The sequence below is a fragment of the Acipenser ruthenus genome, chromosome 5 (assembly GCF_902713425.1).
Source record: "Acipenser ruthenus chromosome 5, fAciRut3.2 maternal haplotype, whole genome shotgun sequence".
Classification (NCBI taxonomy): domain Eukaryota; kingdom Metazoa; phylum Chordata; class Actinopteri; order Acipenseriformes; family Acipenseridae; genus Acipenser; species Acipenser ruthenus.
Genome location: NC_081193.1, coordinates 58,047,420 through 58,073,413, shown reverse-complemented (window position 1 = coordinate 58,073,413; position 25,994 = coordinate 58,047,420). Strand labels below are relative to the sequence as shown.

General features: G+C 43.1%; 1 protein-coding gene across 4 annotated transcripts in view; it reads left to right on the top strand.

The window, feature by feature from the left end:
- LOC117402412 (frizzled-3) overlaps positions 1-25,994 on the top strand; it is a 67,044-nt gene that overhangs the window by 26,504 nt on the left and 14,546 nt on the right. For all 4 annotated transcript variants that reach the window (XM_034003519.3, XM_059024331.1, XM_034003517.3 and 1 more), the window contains exons 4-5: positions 8,234-9,251; positions 22,577-22,725. In XM_034003519.3, the coding sequence (XP_033859410.2) occupies positions 8,234-9,251; positions 22,577-22,725 (1,167 nt within the window). The remainder of the gene's footprint in view (positions 1-8,233; positions 9,252-22,576; positions 22,726-25,994) is intronic.

Below are 25,994 nucleotides of genomic sequence, written 5' to 3'. Positions count from 1 at the left end.
GCCGGGTTATGAATAATAATATAATACTTGCTGTACAGTGAGCTTACCAAATTGTTTTTCAACAGCGATGAAGAGACCCTGAGGCTCAGGATGAATGATTCGAAAACTGAATTTAATTTATTTTAAGGTACACGTAATGCATACAGTTATTTTTTATGACGTTATTCATTTTAAAACCAGTTGTGAAGCTTTTTTGAGCGTGCTGAAAGTAAGTAAAATACAAACTTGTTTTCTGATATTAACAGGGTTGCCTTTTAATGTATTTGTACATTTCTTTTTGTATTAACAGTACATCATGCATTTGAGTCTTGCAATGAATATTCGTATTTTGCTCCTTTTCCAGCGTTCTTTTTTATCAATGTACATGTTATAAAAACAAATTAGTCACTTTTGCTTTGATTTTGTGATACAACTGGTACTTGTATTGATTTTATTGTTAATCTTTAAACCGTTTGAAGCATTTTTGAGTGTGTTGTGGGCCAACAGTATGAACTTATTTTTCGTATTAACACAGTATTTCATGCTGTTGTTCTGCAATGAAGATTCGTTGCTGGTTAATTTTTTCATCGATTGTCCATGCTTACCAATGTACACATTTTGAGGGTGAACAATAAAAATAATATTGTTGTATTGTAAAAACAAATGACTCCAACAAGTTGTTATGGTAAAACTAGCAGGACGCTTTATTGTGTGTCTTCTCTCTCCAGCCTCGTATCTCACTGCCATAAAACCAGCAAGCACACTCACCTACAGCAACACAAACAATCCACACTGCATGACACCCACACACACACACACGTCATGAACAGTAACAAACACAGAACAACTAAACACAATTTTTTCCCCCCCCTTCCCCCGGACAGAGGTTCAGGTGTGGAAGGAGGTCACAAAGTCCTGCAGGTAGCCCGGACGCTGACGAGCCCGGCTGGGCCATGCTGCCGGCCCAACAGGTGCGGGCTCCCCCCCCTCATCGGTCACAGCATCTGCACTGGAGGGCCAGAACCCGGTTCCATGGTGGCCAAAGGGTACTGGCTGAGATTCAGGAGGTGGCACTTTGTGCAGCCGGCTAGCATGCCAACGGGACCCGTCCTGGAGCTGGAAAGTAGCTGATCCCAACTGGCGGCTGACGCGAAGCGGGGAGAATCAGATGGACTTTAGCTCTGACCCAGTCCAAGGCGCTTATGCCAGGCAGCTTCACTCTGCGTGCTCTGTCGAACCGCTGCTTCATGCGGCGCTGGCGCTGGCAGACCCTGGTGTGAGCAGCGGGTGCAGGAGGATGAGCCTAAGGTGGGTGCAACCTATCCAATGGCAGTTGTAGCTCTCGCACCAACATTAGCAGCGCTGGCAAAACCCCTGTGGTAGTATGCTGGGCCGCTCTGTAATGCAGGAGGGTCTGAAGAAGAGCTGTTTGGAATGCGCAGCCTTGGGCCAGATGCGCTCGGATACCGTTCTTGAGGGTTTGATTAAACCGCTCGACCCCCCCCCCCCGTTGGCCTGTGGGTGATAGACAGCTGTGCGGATGTGCTTGATCCCTTTGTTCTTGAGGAAAGTGGAGAACTCGGCAGAGACGAACTGTGGCCCATCAGTGGTAATGGCCTGAGGCAGCCCCCAGCAGGCGATGACAGTGTCTAGGATGTTGATTATGACCTGGGAGTTGACTGAGCCCATGGATTTCCCCACAGATGTCCATCCACAGGTGTTCCCATGGTTTGGACAGCCAGGTTGCAGGGGTGGTGGAGCTGGTGTCCGGTTTTCCCGCTGAGCAGGCAATCGTGGTCAATACTAGGCCACCACACGAGGTCCCGACATCGCTGCTTTAATCGGACGATACCCAAGTGTCCCTCGTGTGCCATAGCCAGCACTGGTGCCCACAGAGCACTCGGCACTACTGTCATTCCAACACGACAGCTCCTCCTTGATCCGGGCGAACGGTGCTAGCTCGTCAGGCACCCGGGTAGGCCAGCCACCTTTGATGTAGGAGCGCAGGGCACAGAATAGGGGATCCTCTGCCGACGCCTGCTGGAGCTCAAGGAGGGAAACTGCAGCCTGGAGAGGACTGTGCTACAGCTGAATCAGGTCATCTTTCGTGTCCGCCAGCTAGCTGGCAGGGTCAGGAGCGATGATGGTTCTGGAGAGCAGGTCTGCTACAATGTTGTCACGGCCCGGGGTGAACTGGAGCTTGAAGTTGTACTGCTGCAGGCGATCCGCCCACCTGTACAGCTGGAGCGGTCTGTGTCCTGTGCCTGAGGTGGACATCAAGGCTGTGAGAGCCTGGTGGTCCGTGCGGAGCATGAACGCCCCACCATAGAGGTACATGTGCCAGCGTTCACATTCCCACACACACCAGCATCTCATGCTCCTCCACCGAGTACTTCTGTTTGGTGGGGCTCAATGGTCGAGAGGCGAAAGCAATAGGCTTCTCTGTCCCGTCCTGGAGTTGGGAGAGGACAGCACCCAGCGCCGAGGCAGAGGCGTCACACATGACCAAGGTGGGGCTTGCGAGGTCGAAGTGTGCCAGGATGGGTGCGGTGGTGAGCTGGCGCTTCAGCAGGCGCACGGCCTCCCGGTAGTCCGCAGTCCAGGCCCAGGGAGCCTCCTTCTTAAGCAGCTGACGCAGAGGCGATGTTGTGGCTGAGTACTGTGGCAAGAAGCGGAGGTAGTACGCAGTCATTCCCAGGAAGGAGGCAAGCTGTGCAGCCGACGTGGGCTCCGGAATGTGGTGGATCACATCCACGTTAGACTGCAATGGAAAGATGCTGTGTGCCGACAGCCAGAACCCCACAAACTCGATTTCCGGTACGGAAAAGACGCACTTCTCCTCGTTGAGCGTGAGGTTGTGCTTGGCCAGCATGCGGAACACCTGGCAGAGGCGCTCGTCATGGATAGAGGCGTTGGGGCCGTGCACCACAATGTCGTCAAGATAGAGACACGCCCGAGACGCCGGCGAAGACGGAGGACATGATCTTTTGAAAGCAGCTGGGTGCCGAACTCAGACCGAAGGGCATGCGGGTGTAGTGGAAAACGCCAGCGTATGCAAGAAAAGCAGTGAGGTCCCTACTGCTACGGCATAAGGAAACCTGGAGGTAGCCTTGTGTGGCGGAGTGTCCCGCCCCTATTTATTATTATTTGTATTTGTTTGCGGCGCGGATAAAAGCGCCGTGTCTTTTGTTATTGTTTTTTATATTTATATTTAAAAACCCTGTGAGGATGCATGACTGATCAGCTACTGATTATTTAACTAGCTGACAGTCATGCATCCTTACCAAACGCGTGCAGACTGTGGCCGAGGGGTAATAAGATAATTAACAGCTAGTTAACCCCTCGTATAAGAACCTGCAGCTGTCCGTGCTGCAGGGTTGGGTGTACAGAGAGGAGGTACGGGGAGATAGAGAGAAGACAGAATTTAACAATTGCTAAAACGTGCTGGATTAGCCAGCACGACACTTACTTGTTTGTCTGTCTGATTCGTTTGGCCCTCGTGCCCTTGTTTTGTTGATTGTTTAAATCTTTTGTTTTGTTTATTTATTTATTAAATACGCTGAGTGCAGTAGCATTCAGCTTCACCCTCCCATCCACTGTTTTGATTCAGTTACTTCCTGGTCCGTGACGTCACCACACCTCACCACTGCAAGCCATCCTGCCACATATGGTGTCCTGCGTGGGACAAACAACGCCTCCAGGAGCCGGACCAGGAACAGCAAAGGGAGTTTTTTTTTTTGTGTTCGTTTTTTCAAAAAGTGTTTTTTTGTGAAGGGGAAAAAAAAAAAAAAAGGGAAGAAAAAGGGGAGGAGAGAGGAATGGCCAGCCCCCACAACAGAGGGACAGTGGAAGCCAGAGGATGGATCCTGAGCTCCGGCCATCTCACATGGTGGGTACACAGGGAGGACTCCATGGAGGAGTGGTGTACGTACAGCCATCGATTTGGGCATGAGAAGGAAAGCTGCCCAGAGGTCGACTGGGACACAGATGAGGAAAGGGATGAGCCCGAAGTCCCGTTGTGTCCAGTGCCCAGAAGGGGGGAGCGCGAGCATCCAGCGCCCAGAAGGGGGGAGCGCGTGCATCCAGCGCCCAGAAGGGGGGAGCGCGTGCATCCAGCGCCCAGAAGGGGGGAGCGCGTGCATCCAGCGCCCAGAAGGGGGGAGCGCGTGCATCCAGCGCCCAGAAGGGGGGAGCGCGTGCATCCAGCGTCCAGAAGGGGGGAGCGCAGGCATCCAGCACCCAGAGGGGGGGAGCCCGTGCATCCAGTGCCCAGGCCTCCAGCAGCAGAGGAAGAATACCTGCTGCCTCTGCCTCCACCTCCACCACCAGGAGCAGAGCAGCAAGAGCTGCCTCTACCTCCGCCATCTCCACCGCTTCCACCACCAGTAGCAGAGCAGCGGGAGCTGCCTCTGCCTCCGCCACCTCCACCGCTTCCACCACCAGGAGCAGAGCAGCGGGAGCTGCCTCTGCCTCCACCACTGCTAGGGGCAGAGCAGCAGGAGCTGCCTCTGCCTCCACCACCTCCACCGCCAGGAGCAGAGCAGCAGGAGCTGCCTCTGCCTCCCCCACCTCCATCAGCAGAGGGTGAATGTCTGCTGGTTCTGCCTCAAAAGCCGTGGGAGGACTGCTTGCCCCTCCCACCTCCTCCAGCAGAGGGTGAATCCCTGCTGGTTCCGCCTCAACCGCCGTGGGAGGATTGCTTGCCCCTCCCACCTCCACCAGCAGAGGGTGAATACCTGCTGGTTCCGCCTCAACCGCTGTGGGAGGACTGCTCCTGCCCTGCCTCGCTTCGCCCAAGGATGCCTGCTCCGCACCGCCCAAGGATGCCTGCTCCGCATCGCCTGGGGCTGCCTGTTGCTCCGCATCGCCTGGGGCTGCCTGTTGCGCCGCATCGTCTGGAGAGCCACCAGTTACAGGGTACGAGGGAGAAGTGGAGCTCCCGCTGCCGCCTCCATGGCCAGGGGCTCCCCTCCTGAGTTCGCCTCCCGAGGGTCCGCTGCTGTTGCCGTCGCCTCCCGAGGGTCCGCTGCTGATACCGTCGCCTCCCGAGGGTCCGTTGCGGCTGCCATCACCTCCCGAGGGTCCGCTGCTGCTGCCGTTGCCTGCCGAAGGTCTGCAGCTGCTGCCGTCGCCTCCCGAGGGTCCTGTTTTGCCTGGGGTCGCTACCAGTCCTGCCATGCGGCAGGAAATACTGTGGCTGGAGCCCCATGAAGGGGAGCTGCCGGCCACGGAAAGGGGGGGGGGAGGTCAGGAGACCAGCTCCCCCAGCCGCACTTTCGCGGCAGGAAATACTGTGGCTGGAGCCCCATGAAGGGCAGCTGCCGGCCACGAAGAAGGGGGGTGAGTTCAGAAGACCAGCTCCCCCAGCCGCACTTTCGCGGCAGGAAATACTGTGGCTGGAGCCTCAGGAAGGGCAGCTGCCAGCCATGAAGAAGGGGGGGAGGTCAGGAGACCAGCTCCCCCCGCAGCAATTTCGCTGCAGGAGAAAGGGTGGCCGGAGCCCCACGGAGGGGAGCTGCTGGCCATGAAGGGGGGGCAGGTCTGGAGACCACCCCCAAAATTTTTCTGGCCAGAGGAGCTACAGTTGTTTGGGTGGGAGGAGGACATCCCGCTGTGGCAGCCCCCGGAGACACCTTGCTTCTCCTGTTCCTTTGCCGGTACTGCTAGCCGGGACTTTAGGGAATAAGGGGGGGAGGTGGCCGAAAAGGCCATGTGTGGCGGAGTGTTCCGCCCCTATTTATTATTATTTGTATTTGTTTGCGGCGCGGATAAAAGCGCCGCGTCTTTTGTTATTGTTTTTTATATTTATATTTAAAAACCCCGTGAGGATGCGTGACTGATCAGCTACTGATTATTTAACTAGCTGACAGTCATGCATCCTTACCAAACGCATGCAGACTGTGGCCGAGGGGTAATAAGATAATTAACAGCTAGTTAACCCCTCGGCCAGAGTATAAGAACCTGCAGCTGTCCGTGCTGCAGGGTTGGGTGTACAGAGAGGAGGTACGGGGAGATAGAGAGAAGACAGAATTTAACAATTGCTAAAACGTGCTGGATTAGCCAGCATGACACTTACTTGTTTGTCTGTCTGATTCGTTTGGCCCTTGTGCCATTTGTTTTGTTGATTGTTTAAATCTTTTGTTTTGTTTATTTATTTATTAAATACGCTGAGTGCAGTAGCATTCAGCTTCACCCGCCCATCCACTGTTTTGATTCAGTTACTTCCTGGTCCGTGATGTCACCACACCTCACCACTGCAAGCCATCCTGCCACACCTTGGCATAAGTCCAGTTTACTGAAAACTGTGGAACCGTAGAAGTGGGTGGTGAGCTCCTCCACTGTTGGAAGCGGGTATATGTCCGGGATGATGGCCGTGTTCACAGCTCTCAGATCCACACAGATGCGGAGTCCCCCCAACTTCTTCTTTGCTATCACCAGGTTTAAGATCTAGGGTGAAGTGTTGATGGGCTCAATAACCCCAGAATCCAGTAGGGCCTTCAGCTCAGCTGACACTTGATCCCGCAGGGCAAGGGGAATGCGGCGCAGCAGCTGGATCACTGGGGTCACCGCAGGATCGACCTTGGGTTGGTGAGTGAAGGTGGTGAGGCAGCCCAAGCCATCAAACAGCATTGGCCATTGGCGTTGCTGGGGGGAGGCAACCAGTAGGATCTCCGTGCCGGAGTTGTCGGTCAGTGAGAAACCGAGCCCCATGAAGAGGTCAAGACCCAGGAGGTTGGCCCCCTTGCGTGTGACATGGAATGGGAAGGCTGACAGAGACCTGGTGCCATAGCGCACTGGCTGCTGGAGGGAGCCCAGGACTTCGTTTCTAGTATGTCCATAACCACTCAGAGTGGTGGAGGGGCGCTGAAGGAGCAGGTGTGAGAAAAACTGTTTGTAGGTGTCGAAATTAAGTAGAGACACCTTGGCCCCAATGTCCAAGAGCAGGGGAAGGCAGACATCCCTGAGGTATACGGCACAAGTCTTAAAGCCAGTAGGGTTTGAGAGCACAGTGTGGATTATAGCTGGTACTGGTGTTGCTGTTGGGGCGGAGCGACACCACCTGGCAAAGTGGTTCAATTTATTACAGTTTCTGCAGGTTTTCGCCCGTGCTGGGCAGTCAGGAGCTCTGGACTCATGCCTGTTGGACCCACAGTTTCTACAATGCTGCCTAAGGAGAGGTCAAAGGTCAGGGTTATGGCAATTTTTGATTAGTGTATATATGGGTTCCTATATGTGTTCCATAGTAACCATTACCCTATCTATATTGTACCTTAGGAGCATATATGAGTTGCTATATGCGTTTCACAGTACCCATTAGCCTATCTTCAATCTGTAAAGGGTTATAATCTAGTTTTGCATTTGACCTTATGGAGAGGTCAAAGGTAACGGTCAAGTTAATTTTTGAATAGAGCACATATGGGTTCTAAGTGCAAGGTAATATGTGCAAATATGTGCAATTTGACCATAGCTGAAATTTGATTGGCTCACAGCTGCCATGTGTTTTTTTTTTATGTAGCGAGTTGCTTTGCACAAACTTGATAGACAACCTTGCCAAGGCTATGTATGCAAAGTTTGGCTTCAGTCATATTAACGGTTTCAGAGAAGAAGACTATTTTGACAAATCCATTATGGCGTGACCAATCGACTTGTGTTGAACAAATCTAAATATAGGCCATAAGGGTAGATTTTGTTAAATTGGCCAATATTCATGAAAAATCCAATATGGCTGCCAAACCATGTGACCTATGATCTTCAGTTTTGCTCTGACACAACTTGCCTTAGGTGCCTACCACCCTACCAAGTTTTGTGAGTTTTTGTGCAATGGTGTTGATTTTGGGAAGCCTAATTATAACAGTGTTTATTATTTAGGAAAATACAATTTAAGCCTAATATTCTTGGGGACCCCAACCATTGTTGTTTATTCCAACTTAGACAATTCACACAAGGACTAGTAAGTTTCAAAAGGTACTAGTCCTTTGGACTAGTACCACAATTTTGTTAGTTTCTAACCCTGGTTAATGTGTATTTTGTTTGTCTAGTTGTTTTAAACGTGCTCAATAGCGCTTAACCTGCAGCTTCTTGCTTCTGAGTCTCTCTTCCTGCCAATGACAACTTGGGCCGTGACGCTACCCTGTCACAACCACATATGTAGAATATTTGCAGCGCATGTTTTTTTAGCTCCAATTTTGTATTTACAGCAGTGGCAGGGGATGTTATTAACATATGTTTTCACATACTCTCTTTGTTTCTGCAGGTTCCCAGACTGTGATGAGTCTTACCCCCGCCCTATTGACCTGATCTCAAGCCTGCATGCCACAGAGGAGTCCCCAATATCAGTGCAGCGAGACTACGGCTTTTGGTGTCCACGTGAATTGAAGATTGAGCCGGACTTGGGTTACTCCTTCCTGGGCATGCGAGACTGCTCACCACCCTGTCCCAACATGTACTTCCGTCAAGAGGAACTCTCTTTTGCACGCTATTTCATTGGAGTCATCTCCATACTGTGCTTGTCCGCTACTCTCTTCACCTTCTTAACCTTCCTCATTGATGTCACTCGCTTCCCCTACCCAGAACGACCCATAATATTCTACGCTGTCTGCTACATGATGGTCTCCCTGGTCTTTTTTATCGGATTCCTGTTGGAGGACAAGGTGGCCTGCAATACAGCCAGCCCTGGGAGCTACAGGGCAGCCACAGTCACCCAAGGCTCCCACAACAAGGCTTGCACATTGCTTTTCATGGTGCTCTACTTCTTCACCATGGCTGGGAGTGTTTGGTGGGTTATTCTCACCATCACCTGGTTTCTGGCTGCTGTGCCCAAATGGGGTAGCGAGGCCATTGAGAAGAAGGCCCTCCTGTTTCACGCCTGTGCCTGGGGCATCCCTGGCACACTCACTGTGATCCTGCTGGCCATGAACAAAATTGAGGGTGACAATGTTAGCGGTGTCTGTTTTGTGGGGCTCTATGACGTGGATGCTTTGCGCTACTTTGTCCTAGCACCCCTTTGCCTTGACGTGCTGGTGGGGATGTCCCTCTTGCTGGCTGGCATTGTGTCACTGAATCGAGTGCGCATTGAGATTCCTCTGGAGAAGGAGAACCAGGACAAGCTGGTAAAGTTCATGATCCGCATTGGCGTCTTCAGTGTGCTGTACCTGCTGCCGCTCATTGTTGTCATTGGCTGTTATTTCTACGAGCAGAGCTATAGGCCTGTCTGGGAGAACACATGGGTGCAGGAACGCTGCAGAGAGTACCACATCCCCTGCCCTTCCCAGGTAGAGTAACATAGTCACTTAACATATTTGCTTGTCTTTTAAAATAAAACATATTTGAGCATATTTTATTTATTTATTTACATGCACTATTTAGTTTATTTTATGTACATATATATGTATATACCCTTCAATACAGAAGTGCTATGGGCCCTTCAGTTTTTTAAAGTGAAGGAGCTTGAAAACGTAAAGCCCTTGAACCATAGGTTTTTAATCGAATTCTTGGAATAACCGAAAGGCTATATTCTGCAGATCTCAAAGTACCGTATTCCTTCGAATTTAAGACACACTTTAACCATTTTTTGCTTCTCAAAAATAGCCTGCGTCTTAAATTCGAGTACAGTATAGTGATGCGTGTATTAAAATTGCCAACAAAAGACATGACTACCCGAACACACAAACAGCAAAGTGACTGACTGCCGGGAGAAGACGAACAAAGATGTCACTGTACGAATGCACAAGCATCAGCGTGACTTACTGCTGAGAAAAGACGAACCAAACCGTTACTGCCCAATCTCGAATCATCCATGAAATACAGGCAGCCATTTTCAAATAAGCGTCATTAGCTTCCTGAGGAATTCTAAGAGAAACTTTTACAATTTCAGTGTTTCTAACAAACAGTACCAGCTTGGACAGATTGGGAATGCTGATCATGATTACAACTTGAACTGATGCCGTGAAAACCATAATAAATAAATACATTCATTTTTTAAAATTTTTTTACATTTAGATTCATTTTCCCTTTTTCCTACTTTTATAGACAGACTAATTTTATGTTATGTAGGTACTGTATATTGTAAAAAAAAATAGTTGAATTTTCATCCCCGTGACTTCACACACCATTTCCCCCTTCCTTCGTGATTTTGAACAAATTTACCGTGACTGCTCCGTGATTTTTAGTACAAATTTCAGTGACAAAATCCCAGCCTTAATATAGGAATCACAAATCAAACAAAAAATGTCACTCTCCTCCATCTAAAAGATCGAGGTTGGCTTGTCAGAAATATCGAGAGGAATTTACCACAGAATGGTCATTCATTCGAAGTGGAGTGTCTCAATCTCACGTCTACTGTGAATACTGCCAGACAGACTTCTCTGTGAAACATGGTGAGCGTCATAACTATCACTCTAGGTACGAAGAAACACCATAAGCAAACACTCCTCATTACTCTGTCTGTGCAAATGGATTTTGAGGTTTAACTCGCTTTAAATAATTAATTATTGGATACTACACAGCATTTTGTGTTTTGATAGTTGCAGAGTAGTAAAAATTGTTATTTTGATAGATATTTTTATAAAGTTTTGAGGTTGAATATTTCACTCCAGGTTTGATAGCGCTTACGAGATCCTAAAACGCTCTTCATTACTTATATTTAAATCCAGAATAAATATTTTTATTGGGGGGTTTTAATTTCCAAATGCCTGGTGTTTACAATTACCAATAGTATAGATTGAACAGCAAAAATGAGGTAATTGGCTTGCCAGAGCCTAGAACCTTTTAATTTCTAAGGGCTAGCAGCCACTGGCCTTAAAAAAAAAAATTCACTGCACATGCTACTGTTTTTCTCCTTTCAGAAGTTGGCATCTCTGCCATATGCATAATTGAGGTTGTATCTTTGTAAATGCATATTTATTTGATTATCGTTTTCCTCAAACTGAGGGTGGGAAATTTGGGCTACATCTTAAATTCAAGGGCATCTTAAATTTGTCTTAATGTAAGTTATTCACGGCTAGTTAAATTAGCTGACATACTCCTACATGCGATTCCGAATCATTTACACGTCTTATACAGGCTAACTTCACTATAACGAACCCCTCATAACGAATACCCGTTTTTAACGATCCCAACAGCAAGAACCGATTTTTTCAATGAAAATTAGCCCTATTAGAATGATCACGTACAGGATCGACCCGGATACAGCGATCTCAGTACTGACTGACACTGAACTTTCTCCAGTGTCAAGTGTGTTATTCTCTCAGTGAAAACAAAGACCATGGTTGACTAATTCAAACGCTAATTCAAAGATGACCTATTGTATTACGAATCACGCATGACAAATGCAATCGTTGCCTGTCCATCATCTTCACACAAACTGCAACCAGGCAATGGGTGTAAGGAGCAATCTATGCTGGATAGTTTTTTCAAGAGAAAGGACATGTAATTACTGTATTCAGCATTTAAGTGTACATTCTTTCCTTTTTCATTTCTTTACTGTTTTCTTTTAAACATACCTGTAGCAGGGTGATTGCCCTGCATAGGGGAAATTAGTGTTGGTGTAATTTATATGTGGAAACAGGTTTGTTTTGTGTACATTTTGGTTGTTATTTTTGATCAAATGATTGTTTACAGATGGGCGCTCGATTTGAGACTTGCTGCCTGCTAGGTTTGTTTGAGCGGAAGGGCAGTGATTAAGTGAGTGATTGGCTGTGCCGGTCCTCAATCAACAGGTGGGGAGGTCTCGACTGAGTGTCCGTCAGCATAAAAACATCCAGTGGGAATCGTTCTGGGCGACTCCAATGCCATGCTACACAGAGGGGCGCTGCATACACTCAGGAGGGGAGCGTCCGCTCTGCAGGAACTACAGCTACGCAACCGTTAAACTGCAACACGGTACTTGTCAAGGCAATGCCCAGCCAAGGCCGTATGAAGAAGCAGGAGTCGTCGTAAGAATACAGGCTCATAAGTAGGTTAGTTTAGGGGATATTGATCAAGTAATGTATAGCGAGGGTTACGTAGTGTAGCAGGTTCCTGGTGCGGGACGCCTCGTTCAATAAGGCTAGCGCTCGCCCTGTGTGGCACCTTTGTAGTTTTTGTACTGTGTTTTATTTTGCCTTTTGTACAGTCTTCTGTATGTGTCCTCTGTGCGTTACCATCGTTGGTAGCGTCACATGACCCATTTGTTTACTTACTGTTTTGTGTTTTATAAATTCTGCACGCCTGTGCCGGCGTTTCAACTCCCATGTCTCTGTGTCTTGCAGTGCGGTTACCCACACATGTGACACGAGTACCTTGTCACAATACCGTTTAAATGTTGATCAATGTGAAGGAATCTTCATAAAAGTACTACATATTGATGTTCAATTCAAATTTGCCATTTTTGTCATTCTTCTGATACAGAAAAATGCCAAACCCTATTATAGTGAACACCCTGGTAAAACGAACATTTCTCCAGGTCCCATGGGGTTCGTTATCATGAAGTTAGCCTGTATTAGGCTTTTAGGACTTTCCGAGTTACACATGGTTTTACTTGGTGTACCCTTTTGAAAGTGAGAGTGGCAATTTTTTTTCGAAGTGGTTGCGGTGCAGGCAGATAGAAGGAAGAGGAGGAGGTATCCTTTTGTTAGATTATACAGACCCCATATTAGTTTTTTGGACCTAACAGATGATCAGATTATTAGTCATTTTTGACTAAATATACAAGCAATATTGGATTTATGTGAGTAGTTATCAGAGGATTTGGAGAACTCCACAATGCACAGCTTTTGTCGTTCCTGTGGCAGTGAAGATAACCACTACCCTAGTAACGTTCTATGCTGCAGGGGGTTTTCAAAGTATGGAGGATATTTGATGCCAAAATGAAAAATAAATACATAAATAAAGAAAGAAATATATAAATGTCTATATTTATTTATTTTGACATGCATTTATTTATTTATTAATGTATTTATTTATTTTTCATTTTGGCATAAAATATCCTCCATATCAAAGATCCATCGGAGACAGCTCGGGTAAAGCCAGTCTACCATGTCCAAAATAGTGACTGAAGTGACTGCGTGAATAAATATATATGCTTTCCGAAAACTACACAGTTGTCACAAAAAACAAAAGGATATTTGTATACAGTTGCAGGGAATCAGCACGTTATCCCATCTTCTTTTTTGTATGGTCACAGGATCTGTTGATCATTTGCCTTGCGGGAATATTCCTCAGAAGAAAAAAATAGTTTTCTGTTCTTTTTAATTTTCTCCAAAACTGGAGGCAGACTCTCCAGTTGTATTGGGGTTTGCAGCTATTTATTGTAAAGCACACCTCGTGTTTTATTATTATTTTGTTTTCAGAAACACAAATAACCATTAGAAACGCCTAAAGAACTAAATGCAGGCGATTCTGAGCCCCGTCTGCTCATTACCATCCTACCTGATATTCTGCCTTGTCAATCAGCACATTAGTGACTACAGGTTTCAAGAATCACACCTACATTGACACATCTAAATCCTTGTAGGCTGAAACCATTTCACTAATTTTGTGACCTTTCAAACAAATCATTTGCACCTGAGCTGATTTAGGGCTGCATTAGCAAAGGGGTTGAATACTTATGTAACTGAGATTAATCTGTTTTTCTCTGTAAATCTTACTTATTTTTATTCTATATGCTTGTTTTATCAATGTGGAGTAGTTTGTGTAGATGCTACATGTAAAGTCTAATTTGAAAGCGTCTTAAAGGGGTGTATACTTCTGCAAGCCACTGTGTAAATATCAACAATGTGATAGTCTGTCAAGTTGATTTAAATATCAACAATGTCTTTAGTTAAATGAATTAAAACAAATCCATGTAGCCTGCTGCATTGAATATATATATATATATATATATATATATATATATATATATATATATATATATATATATATATATATATATATATAGTCCTTATGTTGACAACTTTATATGATTTTTATGGATTAAAAGTGAATATCATATTAAAAACAAACATTTTCACTGGACTACTCACACCGATACCCACTTGCTTTTTGTAAAAATATTGGCTTTGTAACTTAACAATTAAGTAACCTGCAATTTAAATTAGCCTACAACTGTTTAGATGATTCTTGGTGATTTGTGTGGTCTATGAACATGAAGATAAAGAAGTAGACACAGAAAGGTTTTGATGAAATGTTAATTAAGCCTGTACCAGTAGCTTATAGAATATGGCATTAGAAGAAAACATAGCCAGTCAACCTTGACAGCTTAGGTCACATTGTTAGTGTAAACAAAGTTTTAAGTTTGTTTTGTCTGATGCTAATAAATCAGAGTGTGTTTGGTTTGCTAATCTTTTTGTTGGAACAGTACAGAATACTACAGAATTTTATATATTTTTTCTATGTGTATTGTGTTGTTTTTAACCACATGTAAAAAAAACCCTGCCAAACATAGACAAATAAACCTCAAACAAACGCAGAAAGATAAATTGCAAGCAGAGCAGAGCAGACGTGAGCAAAGGCACAAGAGGGCCAGATAATTGTCTAAATGTCCAAATCTTGGGGGGCCACAGGGTGCTCATGATATTCGTATCTATATTTTTCAATATAATCTAACAAATAGTAATGGAGTTACATGTAAATATGTAAACATACTGGAGTTTCTGTCCAGTTTCTAAACTTGCTGTCCGGACATACATTGCCTGTTAACACTCCGTGCCAACGTCCCCGAAAGGAAACCCCTGGCTCTGTGCCAGTGGTGCATAATTGTGACAGACTGCTATGCCTTTAATTATCAATTGCTGTTGCTAAAACAACAAAAGAGCTGGAGAAACTGATGTCACCACGATGAGCAGCACAATTCCAGCTTTTGATAGGTACATAATTTAATATATGCTGCCATTCAATTATTTTCAGCTGATCGCTGTAAAGATAGATGGTGCTAGCAGCCAAACAGAGAAGGAGGCGGTGCCTGCATTGTGTAGCAAGCCTGCTGGTTCTGTGATAGTCTGTCAAGGTGATTTTTTTTTTTTTTAAAACATCAAGGTCATTTGCTAATATATATTGCTAATATATATTTAATTACATTTATAAAGATATTTTTGAATAAAACATTTATCTCATGGCATAAGTGAATATCATACCATGTACAATAAAGTCTCGTTCATTTTAATTGTGTAGAAAATATTTTGCTAGCTACATTAAAAAGATACGATGACAATGCAGATAAAAGCTCTCTTAACTTCAGACTTTGTGTCTATGTACGCTTATCAGTGCCACTGGAAATGTACAGGTTCGATGCTGACACAGATGCCGTCAGAGACCTCTAGTTAGTGATACTTGTGGGATTAACCTAACAGAAAAATAAATAACAATAGGCTATGCTGAAAAATGAACTGCTTCAAAAAGTTCCACACACATTTTTGAAAGAAATGTGAAGTTGGCAACCTTAAAAACATACACACAAGTATGTATATGGTTTAATTTTGATTATATATATATATATATATATATATATATATATATATATATATATATATATATATATATATACAGACGTGCTCAAATTTTTTGGTACCCTTACAGCTCATTGAAATAATGCTTCATTCCTCCTGAAAAGTGATGAAATTAAAAGCTATTTTATCATGTATACTTGCATGCCTTTGGTATGTCATAGAATAAAGCAAAGAAGCTGTGAAAAGAGATGAATTATTGCTTATTCTACAAAGATATTCTAAAATGGCCTGGACACATTTGTTGGTACCCCTTAGAAAAGATAATAAATAATTGGATTATAGTGATATTTCAAACTAGTTAGTTTCTTTAATTAGTATCACACATGTCTCCAATCTTGTAATCAGTCATTCAGCCTATTTAAATGGAGAAAAGTAGTCACTGTGCTGTTTGGTATCATTGTGTGCACCACACTGAACATGGACCAGAGAAAGCAAAGGAGAGAGTTGTCTGAGGAGATCAGAAAGAAAATAATAGACAAGCATGGTAAAGGTAAAGGCTACAAGAGCATCTCCAAGCAGCTTGATGTTCCTGTGACAACAGTTGCAAATATTATGAAGAAGTTTAAGGTCCATGGAACTGTAGCCAACCTCCCTGGGCGCGGCCGCAAGAGGAAAATCGACCCCAGATTGAACAGAAGGATAGTGCGAATGATAGAAAAAGAACCAAGGATAACTGCCAAAGAGATACTGAAGCTGAAGTCCAAGGTGAAGGTACGTCAGTTTCTGATCGCACCATCCGTCGCTTTTTGAGCGAAAGTGGGCTCCATGGAAGAAGACCCAGGAGGACTCCACTTTTGACAGAAAAACATAAAAAAGCCAGACTGGAATTTGCTAAAATGCATATTGACAAGCCACAATCCTTCTGGGAGAATGTCCTTTGGACAGATGAGTCAAAACTGGAGCTTTTTGGCAAGTCACATCAGCTCAATGTTCACAGACGAAAAAATGAAGCTTTCAAAGAAAAGAACACCATACCTACAGTGAAACATGGAGGAGGCTCGGTTATGTTTTGGGGCTGCTTTGCTGCGCCTGGCACAGGGTGCCTTGAATCTGTGCAGGGCACAATGAAATCTCAAGACTATCAAGGCATTCTGGAGTGAAACGTACTGCCCAGTGTCAGAAAGCTCTGTCTCAGTTGCAGGTCATGGGTCCTCCAACAGGATAATGACCCAAAACACACAGCCAAAAGCACCCAAGAATGGATAAGAACAAAACATTGGACTATTCTGAAGTGGCCTTCTATCAGTCCTGATCTGAATCCTATCGAACATCTATGGAAAGAGCTGAAACTTGCAGTCTGGAGAAGGCACCCATCAAACCTGAGACAGCTGGAGCAGTTTGCTCAGGAAGAGTGGGCCAAACTACCTGTTAACAGGTGCAGAAGTCTCACTGAGAGCTACAGAAAACGTTTGATTGCAGTGATTGCCTCTAAAGGTTGTGCAACAAAATATTAGGTTAGCGGTCCCATCATTTTTGTCCATGCCATTTTCATTTGTTTTATTATTTACAATATTATGTTGAATAAAAAATCAAAAGCAAAGTCTGATTTCTATTAAATATGGAATAAACAATGGTGGATGCCAATTACTTTTGTCAGTTTCAAGTTATTTGAGAGAAAATTGTGCATTCTTCATTTTTTGTGGAGGGGTACCAACAAATTTGAGCACGTCTGTGTGTGTATATATATATATATATATATATATATATATATATATATATATATATATATATATATATATATATATTATTGTGACAGGCCCTGTCTGTGTATTTAGTGTGTGTTCATGGAGTGTGGGGTAGGTGTCATCACCGTAGCCTAAAAGACTACAGGTCCCAGAAGCCTCTAGGGCTGAACGGGAAACACCTGGGTGCACTTGGGAATAGTTTGATTGTTTTAGTGTTTGTAATTAGTGTCATGTGCGTTTGTATAAAAGCCTGTCTTTCTTTGTGTTGGTGGTGGGTTATGAATAGTGTTCCGCGTTTCCAGTTTATACCGAATTTTACCGAAAGTTTGCAGGATTTGTTTTTTTAACTGGACGTCAGTTTTTACTTATTTTATACCCAATTTTTGTCTTATTCAGTATTTGCCTGGTACTATTTTCTAGGATATATACAATATTTTGATTAAAATGCTGTTTTATTTTGACGTTTTAATAAGCAGCCCTACACTGTATCCTAGAATACAGCAGATGTTTAGACGTCAGATGATCAAGCAACATTCAAACCTGGTTCTCTGTTACTTCACAAACACATTAACACCTGATTATGTTGGCCAATCAAAGTCTGATTTTTGTGGCAATTGCTGGGCATAGTAGCTACTAGTTTGATTAAAAACTAAATTGAAATACTTACACAAAAATATAATATTTTAGTGGATAAGGAATGGTGAGAAAACGTAAATCAGTTTATGAATATTCAAAAGAAAATGAATGTTTCAAAGTATACAAAAAGCAAAATAGCAGAAGTGGGTCAGATGAGGCAGAGGATGCATAGCGCTGCAAATACTGCTGCATCGAGGTACATGTTCATGCTAAATAAAAGACCATACTGAAAAATAAGTGACACATTAAAACAATGAAGTGAACAGAGACACAAGCAATCCATTTCTGCGGCTTGCCCAAACGTTTGCAAAGTACCAGCTAACTTGGAAAATGTGGCTTCGAAGCTTGCACAGATTCTGCTTCATCATACATCCCAGGGACAGTATTAATCAGAAACCAGAACTGCTACACATCATAGTCCACATGTAAAGTGGAATCTAGGGCTGGGACAATGCATGGAATCATTGGAATAGCCATCGATGGATAAAATAACCATTGATGGTTGAAAAAAACGCATCTATCAGTTGATTAGTAGGACCGTTTTTTTTTTTATTAGGACCGGCAAAATTTAAATCTACACTTATTCCTTACCTTTCCTTTGGTTCCTTTAAATAATAACAATAAAAAAACCTCCCCGCCCACTATGCAGCACGTACGTTTTCAGAGTAAGCGTGACAAAAAAACAAAACCTAGAGAAGAGACTAGATGTAGGCCGTATTTCAGGATCAGATTTTTTTTGCTAGTTAAATTGTCGATTTAATTTTAAATAATGCCGTCAGACGTTTGGAAGTTTTTTTACAAAAGAACAAAATGGAAAGGTAAAATGCGCTGTTTGTGGAGTTTTAATGAGCTTCTGTGTCAATACCACCAACCTGCAGGATCATTTACTAAGACAGCACCCGCCAAAATACGACAACAGGAACAGTAAAAAAACAAAAGGAAGCAACACCTTCAGTGACAGCTTATTTTGGAAAGAAAGTTGATCCAAAAAGCATCAGAGCAAAAGAAATAACCAGCCTGATGGTGGATGTTGTCACACAAGATATCAGACCTGTTAGTATAGTAGAGGGAGCTGCGTTTAAAAATCTGATTGCGAATCTTGCTCTGGGCTATGAAATGCCCTGTCGAAAGAAAATCTCTAAATTCATTACTCTGGATCACAAACATGCAAAGGAAAAGTCAGGAGTGTAATTCAATGTCCATCACTACCGATGTATGGACAAGCATGGCACAGGTCCGACATTACAATTATCCCTTTCCGTTCCGATGTCCCTGTCCGACATTATCAAAAAGACGTAAAACACAGGTCTCTATAGTCGTTTTTTCTCCGGAAAAAGCAGAGAAAACCATTCAATGGCTGAGTGAGACCGACAGGAGCCGAGAGAAACCGAAAAAAAAGGGGCGGATCTGAGCAATACACATGGCCAGTTATTGCTGTTTTGTCAAACCCAGATTTGACCAAAAAGTCTGACGCAGCTACTTTAGATCTCACGACTGAGCAGTGGAAGCTAATGGCTGAGATACTACCTCTACTACAGCCATTTGAACTGGCAACAGTACTTTTGAGTGCAGAGAAAAACATTACGGCTAGTTCTTTGCACCCACTTGCAACAACAATAAAACACAGACTGACTGAAGTTCCTGATGAAGAGGAGACACCATCTTATTCAAATTCAACTGATTTGCTAATTCCAGTTACACAGAGTTTTAGAGATAAGCTAGTGTGTAATGTGTCTCAGCGATTTTGTTTACATCAGCTGAATGACCCAAGTAATGAGGTTATGCCACTGTGTTTTGTGTCATTTCTTGACCCCCGATTTCGCCATCTGGGTTTCCTATCTGAACAGGCCAAAGCCCATGTGTCTGAAGCACTGTCATCCAAACTAGTGAGGCTGGTGGAGGACAACCTCGAAAATGACAGAAATCGTGTCTGTACAAGTGAGTGCAGCACAGAGGACTTACCTGTTAAAAAGAAAATGAAGGCCGAACAAGCAATGGAATTTACTTTGTGGATGGTAACAAACACACACTACTTCCAAGGAAACCTTAATCCAACAAGAGATGACGATTTATGCTTCTGAAACTCCATTAAACATCAGCAAAGATCCCCTGATTTGGTGGAAAAATAACCTGATGCGCTTTCCCAACTTAGCAGCCTTGGCAAAGAGCATGTTAAGTATCCCTGCAACATCAGTCCCGAGCGAGCGTGTGTTCAGCAAAGCAGGGATGCTTGTGAACAAACTCTGTTCTTCTTTAAAACCGGAGAATGTGGATGCCATAATATTTCTGAATAAAAACAGAAAATAAGCTCTGGAGAGAGCACAGACGTTGTTACGTTGGACTTGTAAATAGTTATTCTTGTGTTCCCCATTGGAGTTTTTTTTCTCTCTAATCCTGTTGCTGTCAAGACATCTTAAGGTAAGACAGTAATATTTGCAATGTTTTATTGACTTTTTGTGGGGAGCCGCGCAAACAGTGTGACTATAGACATAAATAATAAAAAATGTGTAGTTTTAAATTCAACTGGAGAAACTTTTACTTTTCGTGATTAGATTTGATGAAAATATATGTACTTATTATTTAAATGTTTCTTTTGCATTATGAAAAAAACGATGCATTGATAGTAAAAAAATCACTATCGTCCCAGCCCTAGTGGGACCCCCCCCCCCCCCCCCCCCAATTTTTACAGTTGTTTCAATTAAAAAAATTTTTTTTGACCAATTCTATCCATATTTTTAAAATATGTAAAATAAACTTTTTTTTTTAAACAAACAACCTACGTTTTCTGTGTAAGATCGTCATTTTTACGGCACGGTACTTAAGTTTGTTATTTTTAGAAGACTATCAATTCCCTTTTTAAGAAAATCATGTCAAATAGAAATGTATGTTCAAACTTACGTACAGTACGAATCTCTCCTTCCTCCTCTTCTGTTGATGTCACACTTTCCATGTCTTCCTGAAACACAGCCATATTTTCTTTGTATATTAGGCAAGAGCAACAGTGGAGGGAGGGGTGGGTGGTATTTTCGCTCTAAATGTGATGCTATAAAGTACTTTTTTTTTTACCCTGGAAAGGGAACACGCTTGGGTATAGACACGCTGGTGTGGCACTGTCTACTCAGCATCAAAAAAAAAAAAAAAAAAAGCGAAGCGGTGGTGTTTCTAGGCCTTTAGTGTGCTGAAAGGCATGGTGCAAACATAGATACACAGTATAAAAATGTAGGCATTAATGAATGGATTAACTCTGCTTTTGCTTTCACTTTGATACTTTTTACTCCTACACACTCACCAGCTGTATAGTTGGCTCATTGATCTGAGTGCCTCTCGTGGCGACACGTTCTGGCAAAATTGAGCTACAACAGTATTACATTGAAAGCCTTAAATAGAGTGTATAAAATCTACTTTAATAACTTTTACACTTGTCCAGGATACGGCAATAAACATTAATGTGATTTCCACAATAAGTGATTGTACTTTCATTTAATACAAATTCAAGCTAGTAAGCCGTGTATTGCAGTGTTTTGTGGCAGACTGTAAGCACCATCCAAAAAGGGAAGCTGCTCCAGATTTCCTATAGTAGCTCATGCTAATCTCCTAAAGAAGTGGTATGTCGGTTTGTGCTAATCTGTATTAATAAAATGAATAAGAAATATCCAAAACCATTTGTGTATGTAATGTGTACACGAAAGTCACTTAACTTCCTTGTGCTCTGTCTTTCGGGTGGGACGTAATTGTAAGTGACTCTGCAGCTGATGCTTAGTTCACACACCTTAGTGTCTGTAAATCGCCTTGGATAAAGGCGTCTGCTAAATAAACTAATAATAATAATAATAATGTATACTCAGAAACTTGGAAGACTAAAAATAAATGTAAGGTCTGGTTGGTTCCATGAATATTTTTAGAAACTTAAAATGTGTCTTGTTTTTGTTTTGTTTTTTGTATAAAATGCAAAGTTAAAAAATGGAATACATGAAAAAATACAGGTTATGGCTTACCTTTTATGTATTCAAATTTACTACCAATTAATACTGCTTCTTATCTTTAATTTAGAAATTGCTTCACATTTTTCTTTTCTGTCTCACTTGGTATTATGGTATCTATATAATGTGATATTGTTTTATTTTGTGCCTGAAATATAATTTCTCTGTTTCATTGGTGTCTGGTTCTGTCTTTCTTTCACCACTTTTTTCTGTGTGTAATTATTGCAAAGCCAAACGGAGTTTGCTTAAATATGTGGACTTACTTTGAAATTTACTGTGTGCTAAGACAAGTTTGTGGCTTTAAAATTCTAATATAAATAATTTAATAATTACTTTTCATAGACACAAGTAACTTTTACTTGCTCTTTAAATCTCGACCCCTAAACCATAATAAAGTGAACAGTTATACACTTATTTTGAATTTTGAGTCCTTATTAAGGCACATATTTAGGCCCAGGATATGCAGGATTTAGATCTCTGCAAAACCCTAAAATTTGTTTTTGGTGGGGGGAGTTGCCACTTGCACCCACGCTGGGGGAGGACCCCCATACCCCCCTGCCTTCTACTTGAGATTTCTAGCCTCCTACTTTAAATTAAAATGAAAAGACTGGTATATGTTTTCTTTTTTCGGATCGAAGCTTTAGTTACTGTTTAAAACCTGATATAGTGCCATGATTTGGAACGACACCACCTGGCAGTTATTCAGAGGATTTTTCACATTTTTGTAGTTGAGGCATGATTTAAAAAGTGTGGCGCCTGGGGAAGTTTTCCACGGGGACCCGCTGTAACTCTCTGTCCTTCTCCCACTTCACAGGTGAACCAGAAGAAGCGACCAGACCTGATCCTCTTTCTGATGAAGTACCTGATGGCGCTAGTGGTCGGGATCCCCTCAGTCTTCTGGGTGGGCAGCAAGAAAACCTGCTTTGAGTGGGCCAGCTTCTTCCACGGGCGCCGCAAGAAAGAGTAAGTGACCCAGGGAAAAGGACAGTGGTGGAAGGGTAAGAGGGACAGGCTGTATAGATGGCAGTAACTATTTACCCGAGGTCCAAACAACAACAAGCACATAGGGTCAGCCTTACATATTGCATACCTTTTCCATGTATAGATAAAAGTATTTCTTACCTTAATTTCACAAAGCCTGCTTCCCAAATGCAAGGGGAAGCAGGCTTTGTGAAATTAAGTACGTTCACCGAATTCACTTTCAAATGCCGATGGACATGGATCAAAGCCAAACCAGTCAGATGGTTTTCTTCCATTAAAGATCTTCAGTCTTCTCAGTGCAGAGAAACTACGCTTACATGAACATGTTATCACAGGCAAGGTCAAGACCAATTTTTAAGACAGTGAAGATACTTGGGGAAGTTGGATTGGCTTCATGGATAATTTCCTTCACAGAGGCAATATGATTTCTGTCCTTCCACGTCTCTTTTCACCTTTCGATTTCAAATTCAAAACAATTACATGGAAAAGCAATATCACCCCTGTACCATGATAACAAGGCATTCTTAATAGTGACATTCAACTTGTGCAAATTGGCAGGAACTAAGTAGGTTCCAAGTAGAGCTGCTTCACTATTTGGAGAGAATCGACAATCCATTTGGGCCACAACATGAATAATTGGATAATAAACATTGATGCAATAGTGCTCTTCAACTGATGAGGAAGGAGCATTTTGAAGGTAGGCCTGCTTATGGACTAGGCCTATATGTTTTATTTCAGGCTGTACATTGATCAATGTAGCCAGTGAAACAGCTCTCTGATACATGCTTACAAATTTCTCTTCAGAGCGCTGCTTGGCAATAGAATCTCTTGTAAGGTGTACATCAGAATATGCTTCAAGAACATCAGTGGATTTCCTCTGGAGAGCTATAGACAATGGGCAGGTGAAATAGGCACATGTTGAGCCACTACTGCTCCAATTAAGCTATAAGGTCCCTATTTAGCACATATACTGAGCATCAAAAGAAACTTATCACTTATATTTGAGCATCAAAAGAAACTTATCACTTATATTTGGATAAAATTCACTAGTCCAATCAACTGTCTTACTAATTAGGTGATTAAGTGCATATGCTTCAGTCATAGTCACTCAAGCGTGTCATGGGCAAGAATCAGTTATCGAATGATTAAAAAGAAACCAAAAACATTTTGTCAATGTCCATCATTTACAGTGCCTATAGAAAGTCTACACCCCCTTTCAAAACGTTCACCTTTTGTTGCCTTATAGTCTGTAATTAAAATGCATTAAAATAGTTTTTTGTTTTTTTTTCATTTATCTACACATCCTACCCCACAACTTCCAAGTGAAAAAAATATTCTAGAAATTTGTAGAAAATGAATTAAAAATAAAAACTGAAATAGCTTGGTTGGATAAGTGTCCACCCCCCTTGTAATAGCAATCCTAAATTAGCTCAGATGTAACCAGTCGCCTTCAAAATCACACACCAAGTGGCCTCCACCTGTGTTAAATTGTAGTGATTCACATGATTTCAGGATAAATTCAGCAGTTCCTCTGCTGGGTAGTGCATTTCAAAGCAAAGACTCAACCATGAGCACCAAGGTGCTTCCAAAAGAACTCCAGGCCAATGTTGTTGAAAGGCACAGATCAGGGGATGGGTATAAAAAAATATCAAAGGCCTTGAATATCCCTTGGAGCATGGTCAAGACGATTATTAAGAAGTGGAAGGTGTATGGCACCACCAAGACCCTGCCTAGATCAAGCCGTCCCTCCAAACTGGATGACCGAGCAAGAAGACTGATCGGAGAGGCAACCAAGAGGCCAATGGCAACTTTGCAAGAGCCACAGGCTTTTATGGCCAAGACTGGTCAAAGTGTGCATGTGACAACAAAATCCCAAGCACTCCACAAATCTGGCCTGTATGGTAGGGTGGCAAGAAGGAAGCCATTACTCAAGAAAGCCCACCTTGAATCCCGTTTTGAAGTATGCAAAAAAACACTCAGGAGATTCTGTAGCCATGTGGCAAAAAGTTTTGTGGTCTGATGAAACTAAAATAGAACTTTTTGGCCTAAATGCAAAGCGTTATGTTTGGCACAAACCCAACACAGCGCATCACCCAAAGAACACCATCCCTACTGTGAAGCATGGTGGTGGCAGCATCATGTTATGGGTATGTTTCTCATTGGCAGGGACTGGGGAACTGTCACACGGCTGGCTGAGTGGTGACATCAGAACCAGGAAATGAATACACAGAGACAGGACAGATGAGGTGAAATGATGAAAGCGCTGTTGCGCGGTTTATTATAAATAAAAGGTTTAAACAAACAGAAGACAGGACGCGGCACTTGAGGCCAAATAAAACAGATAAACAAAACGGACTAACACTTAAACAAACGGTGGACTGACAAACAAACACGGTGAGTCAAACAGTTATTATTATTATTCTTTTTTTATCGTTTATTTTACCTCCTTCTCCACACCCGTTCTCCACTCACCGAACACACAACCCCGAGTGAGTAAAACGTGCATCTATATATACTGTTCTGCTGGGCTTCAATTACTAATTAATTATTCACTTGAATCCCAGCATGTGAATTAATTATGTGCAACCTCGTGCTCACATATTATATACTTTAAATGCATGTGAAGTGGTGTGCAATCCTGTGCCTAAATACAATTATACATTTTAAATAATTGGTGCTGCACACACTCATTTATATCCTGTGCAGCCATCTCTATACACCAACATTAACACACCACACGCAACATACAACACAGAAATGCACACAGGGGCGGAGCACATTGCCACAGGAACTTGTCAGGGTAGAAGGGAAAATGAATGGAGCAAAGTACAGAGAAGTCCTTGAGGAAAACCTGCTGCCCTCTGCAAGAAAGCTGAAACTGGGACGGAAGTTCACCTTTCAGCATGACAACGACCCAAAGCACACAGCCAAAGCTACACTGGAGTGGCTAAGGAACAAAAAGGTAAATGTACTTGAGTGGCCCAGTCAGAGCCCCGACCTAAATCCAATCGAAAATGTGTGACTTGAAGATTGCTGTCCATCAACGCTCCCCAAGGAACTTGACAGAGCTTGAACAGTTTTGTAAAGAAGAATGGTCAAATATTGCCAAATCTAGGTGTGCAAAGTTGGTAGAGACCTATCCCAACAGACTCACAGCTGTAATTGCTGCCAAAGGTGCTTCCACCAAGTATTAACTCAGGGGGGTGGAGACTTGTGATCTTTCAGTGTTGTTTTTTTAAAATAGGTTTTTA